This window comes from Elephantulus edwardii, unplaced genomic scaffold, assembly GCF_000299155.1.
Source record: "Elephantulus edwardii isolate Elephantulus edwardi_28Jun2011 unplaced genomic scaffold, EleEdw1.0 scaffold00005, whole genome shotgun sequence".
Classification (NCBI taxonomy): Eukaryota; Metazoa; Chordata; class Mammalia; order Macroscelidea; family Macroscelididae; genus Elephantulus; species Elephantulus edwardii.
In genome coordinates, this window is record NW_006399755.1 from 4,135,569 (window position 1) to 4,141,762 (window position 6,194).

The 6,194-nt window shown below is 37.2% G+C and overlaps 1 protein-coding gene across 1 annotated transcript in view; it reads right to left on the minus strand.

The window, feature by feature from the left end:
• AGBL4 (ATP/GTP binding protein-like 4) overlaps positions 1–6,194 on the minus strand; it is a 1,996,071-nt gene that overhangs the window by 1,827,165 nt on the left and 162,712 nt on the right. Inside the window, exon 3 of the mRNA XM_006879803.1 lies at positions 5,321–5,445. Coding sequence (XP_006879865.1) covers positions 5,321–5,445 — 125 coding nt within the window. The remainder of the gene's footprint in view (positions 1–5,320; positions 5,446–6,194) is intronic.

Consider the following 6,194-nt stretch of genomic DNA (forward strand, 5'->3'; position numbering starts at 1 on the left):
TGGAATCACAGGAGCGAAGAAAGCTTCAGATCCAAGCTGTCAGGTCAGATACAAGATACAATGTGCCATAGTTTGTTATAATACACATAGTCAAATGCATTTGCATTAGTCAATATAGCACAAAAAAGACATTCTTCTGGTTTCTTTGCTTTCAGCTAGGATCCATCTGACATGAGCAATGATATTCCTGATACCATGGCCTCTTCTAAATCCTGGTTAACTTGTAGCAATTCCCTATGTATGTATATACTGTCCTGGTTGATTTTTATTAATCTTCAGCAGTATTTTCCTGGTGTGTGATATTAGTGATATTGTTTGATAATTTTCACATTCAATTGGATCACCTTTGCTGAGAATGGGAAAAAGCTGGACACCCTGAAGAAGAATGTGGCATTAAGATCACAAGGATGTTAATCAATAACCTATATTATGCAAAAGGTACAACCTTGCTTGCTAAAAGTGAAGAGGACTTGAGTATTTGATGCAGAAAATCAAAGAATACAGCTTTCAATATGGATTGCATCTCAATGTCAAGCAAACAAAAATTCTTACCACTAGACTGATACTGATAGGCAAATCATGATAGACACAGAAAAGGTTGAAACTATCAATGAATTAATCGTACTTGGATCCACAATTAACAACTTCGGTACGAATAGTGAGGAGACCAGGAGATAGATTGCACCGGAAATATTTGCAGTCAGGGACTTCCAAATTATTGAGGAGCAAGGTGTCAGCTTGAGGACTAACGTGTGCCTGATTCAGGCCATGGACTTTTCAATCACTTGGTATGCATCTGAGAGTTGGACAATGAATCAGGATGACAGAAGAATTTATATCTTTGAGCTGTGAAGCTGGACAAGAGTACTGAACATTGTGTGTGTGGGTGTGGGCAGTGTTGTGTACCACAGAGTAAGAACCAACCCAAAATTGACCCTCCAGTGGTTTTCAGAGGCTATTAATTGCATGGGAGGAGACTGTCCATTTTTCTGCCTTGGAACAACTGGTGGCCTTGAACCATTTGCCTTTAGGATTGCAGTGAAGCTTCCTTGCCAGTAGGCCACCAGAACTCCCATGACTGCCAAAAAAACCAAAGAAATATGTCGTGAAGAAGGTACAACCAGAGTACCCCTTAAAAGCAAGGGTGATAAAACTCCATTTCACATACTTCAGGCATGTTACAAAGAAAGTCTATTCCTTGAAGTGGTACACCATGCTTGGACACTTGGAGCTTGGGTGAAAGAGATGAAGACCCCTAACCAAGGGGATTAATGACTACAGCAATGGGCTCAAGTATGGTAAAGATTGTGAGGATGGCACAGGATAGGACAGGGTTCAGATCTGTTGTTCATAGTGTTTCTATGAGTTGTACTTGATTTAACAGTGGCTAACAACAAATACTTGGAAGGAGGAGTGGCACCCACTTCTGTAATAGCTTGCCTCTGGAAACCCTATGAACTGGAGAGAGGAAGAAAGGTACCCAAGCGTCAAGGACTCTCCTTCATAGGGTCGCTATGAGTCGCCTGCAACTCGACAGCACTCAACAACAACAACAAATAATGAAATATTAGGGAAAGCTAGTAGGTCAATGGTTAAGTGATCAGCTGCTGCTAACTCGAAGGACATTGGTTTGAAATATAAACTATTCCATGAAAGACCAAATAATTTGTTCTTAAAAATAGTTAGGTCCTGGAAAACCACTTGGAACACTTCGATTCTGCCCTGTATGGTCACTGAGTCAAAACTGAACTATAGAGAGAGTAGTTTCTTCTGAATCAAGATTTCCCCCAACTAATCCTACTCCTTGGAAGCAGGAGTGGCACCCACTTCCTAACCAACATGCCCACAGAAACTCTATGAACTTTGATAAATGTTGATAGTTGTAGAGGGTCTTCAGGCCTTTTGTTCATAGGGTTGTAATGAATTGTGCTCGACTTGAAGGCAATCAACAACAACAATCCTACTCCAGCCACGAAATCAAGTTATAAGCAGAGGGATATTGTTGTTAAGTGAGGCCAAGTTGAAATAGTTATTTTATTAAAAGAATGAAAAGACCCAAAACTTACAAAGAACTTAAATAATATACTTAAATAACCATGAACTGAACATACTGCAGTGGACATGTTTGCCTTGATAAAATTTCAGAAATACCCTGGTGAATACAAACCTGATAATCAATAGTAAAGAAAAATCAAGAGGATTAAAGATAACAGTAAAACAACTGATTAAGAAGTTGGCATCATGCTGCTCTTGAAGAGCATAGTAATACTTTACTCTACATTGAGTTCTGGTATGTCTTCTTCCAAAACCACCCATAATAATCTTTAAAATAAAATGTACCAAATATTTAAATTAGCCTTTAAATGGTTGGCATGTCATATCTTGCTCAGTATCAATTAGTCCAGAAATGAGGAGACTCAATGTGTCAAAAGAGGTAGTTTATTTAAATTAAGACTCTCAAAGATGAAAGGCATAGAGAAAAAGGCATCCTCATGACTGACACAGTCCTCTCAATTCCTCTAAAATAGAATACAGAAAAATAAGATTTAATACAATCCACCCTCTCACAAAAAAGTTATATATGTACAGATGACAACCTTGGAACTCTGAGTACCTAAAGAAAAGATAATGATGTAGAAAAAAGACTAATTAGAAATGGGTGCTCATGCATTATTTGTTTGGGGAATTTTGCAGGGAGAGTTTCCATTCAGTTGATTCAATGGCATCTAACAACAACATACATAAAGTTATCTTAAAAGTAACCGGAAAAAAAATCCTTCTGTTAGTAATGTTCTAGGGAACAAAGAGAACTGGAAGAAAGTGAGTCGCCATTCCTGCATGCCCCTTCTACTGAGGCCACTATGTCGGCATAACATTATATTCAGGAAGACTCAGAACCCTTACATTCCAGATATTAACAACAACCTTGCACACAATTTCGGGTCATTCTGAACAGAAACTGAAAGCCTTAAGTAAGCAGTAAGCAAGTAAGCAAAAGAGTAAGGAGAGTGCACTATTAACCCTGTTGTTGTTGTTAGGTGCTGTTGAGTCAAGTACAACTCATAGTGACCCTATGAACAATGGATCTTAAATCTGTCCTATCTTGGGCAATTCCCACACATTCTGAATCCATTGTGGCAGTCACTATGTCAGTTAACTGGGCTGAGGATCTTCATGTAAGGAAAAGTAAAGAAACATCTACTGCCCCAATTTAGTAAAAAAAGACAGTCTTGAAAGAGAAAGTAGATGTAAAGATAGAAGGTATTCTTTATACCCTTAAAAGAACACATACCAATATCTGCAGAGTCGTCAATGATTAGTTGTCTCAATGATAATTAATTTCTTAGCATTAATTTTGTTAATATTTGTTCAAAGAGAATATACTAAGTTCTCAGTTTTCAACAATACCTCTCTCATCTAAAATTAGGATTATAAAATGCACAATGTTAAAAATGGAGCTAATCTCATATAAAAAATTTACAGAATACTCCTGGGCCTCCACAAAAAAAAGACTGATAACGCAATTACAAAATGGGCAAAAGACATGGAAAGAATTTCTACAGAGGAAGATATTCGGACGGCCAGAAGACATTTGAAGAAATACTCAAACTCACTGGCAATGAGACAGATGAAAATAAAAAACACAATGAAACACCATCTCACTCCAGTAACAGCGGCAAAGTTTAATGGCACAGTAAGCAATGAATGCTGGAGAGGATGTGGTGAGATACGAACTTTTATACATTGTTGGTGGGACTGTAAAATGGTACAACCACTCTGGAAGCCACTTTGGTGCTTCCTCACAAAGCTGAACATAGAAATTTCCTATGACCCAGCTACCTACTGCTTAGAATATAGCCCAAGAAAATGAGAACTAAGGCACAAATGGAGACTTGTACTCCAATGTTCATATTACCATTGGGCACCATCACAAGAACATGGAAACAGCCCCGTTGTCCAACTACAAGCGAATGGATTGAGAAATTATGGTCCATTCACAGGGTGGAATACTATGCAGCACACAGGAGTAATGATTTTGAAAATTACTATCTAACTTAGGAGGGACTGAAGAACTAAGTGAACTGAAACCCATAAGGTTTTATCCCATAAGGACAAATACTGTATAAAACCATTATTGTAGAATGAGTATGAGAGTCCAAGGGGGGAAGGAGGGTGGGAGCACAGGGCTAGGGTGGGGGTTGTTAATCATAGGGTCACATAATTTCATGGGTGAAATCCTGGATTTCATGGGGGTGAGAGAAATGGAAAAAATCCAGTGTTATAAACAATGTATAAGAACTTTGTAAATAAACAAGTATAAAATAAATTAATTAATCTTTAGAATTGAGAAAAAATCGAGCTGAAGAAATTATTTTTAAAAGCAGATTGATAAACTCTGGATAAAAGAAAAGCTGATAATATAGCAATAAAAGGGGGGGGTTGTTTTGCTTTTTGCCAGAATCATTGGGGAACATTTCATAATTGTCTGGATTTCCAGTACACAGAGCAAAGAGAAAATAAGATCAGTTACAAAAGTCATATTGCCCTTAAGATGTCGTATTGTGGTTTGTGCTGTGTGCTGTCAAGTTGGTATTAATTTATCGCTGACCCTCCAGTGGGTTTTCAGAGGCAGTTTAAGCTTACAGGAGGAGAAAGCCCGTCCTTCTTCCAAGGAGCAGCTGGCGGATTTGAATGCAGCTTCTTACCATTAAACCACTAAGAGCTCAGATGTTGTATAGGAGAAGAAAAATTTCTAAAACTGAAGCCTTAAATGAATGTTTATCACAGGTTTTCTTCTTCTTATAAAGAAGAAGTAATAGACTAGAAGGAGCCCTGGTAGGCTAGTGGTAAGCAGCTGTGTTACAATCCTGAAGGCCCGGGATTCAAATCCACCAACTGCTCTGAGGGATAAAGACGGGCAGTCTCCTCCCATGCAATTAACTGCTTCTGAAAACCCACTAGAGGGTTATCTATGGTTTGGTTCCAACTTAATGATAAACACCAACAATAGAACAATAACTCTATAATAAACATAATAATAGTAAATCACATAAGGAAAATCTCAGTTTCTTACATTGTCTCTCAGGGTAAGCAAAGTACATTGTGCTAATGTTTCAACTAGTAAAGAACATTTTGTTTCCAATGTATTTATATAATTTTAACAACCATGAAGATCACAAATGTACAACCATGAAGATCACAAAAATGTACCTATACAATGCATCAAGCAAAAGTATATAGCATCAGAAATGAAAATATGTGCAAAATGCAATTTCTTTATTATCTATTACTAAACAAAACAAAATATTATTTCACTTACCTGTGATTCTTTCACATTTTCCACAGTAAAGTTGAACCATACTCGGAAGCGCGGATTGCAGGTATCAGGTCTAATGAAGAGATCATACTCAAACTCAGAGACCTGGTCCACCCGACCAAGGTTACCTAGTAACAAAAATTAAGAGAACAGGGTTTTAGTACAACTTTATAAAGATCAATGTTCATGTAGTTAAGAGTTTTAACAGCAATATTTATGAACATTAAGCACACAAACACACATTCACAATGCATGAGCTACAGTGTGTGAGAGATAGCGAGGATAACAGAGGGTAGATGTGAACTGGGTGGGTCTGCTGTCCATAGGGCTGCTAGGATTGCTTGACTAGATGACACCTAATAACAACAACAAAAATAACACAAAAGAATCAGGTATCCATGTGATCCAACAGATGTTCTTCCATCTTAAATCTGGCTTGGCCAAGCCTGAGATAAGTTGATCATTCTTTTCTTTTAAACAATAAATGAGCTAAGTAGAATGGTAAGCAGACATACTAAATAGCACAGTAAAGAAAATGTTACAGGATGCCTGATAGAGTGAATTAAAAGTTGAGTATGGAATTTAAAGTTTTGTTTTAAAGTCCACTTAGAATAGGTGAAGGATACTGAAGGAAACGAAGCAACATTTACTGAGGACATAATATGCACCAGTGACTTTACTAAATATTTTAGAAAATATTAAACACTTAAATCTAATAGTCATACTATGAAGGTTAGCAAAGAGACAATATTTAAGAAGTAGAGAGTAATACTGCCTATAAATTAAACTAGTCCAACTTCTCAAAGAAATTGTCCAGTATACAGATTGAATAGATAGAATGTAAACAACCCTCTCACACACACCTTTCTTCATTTTA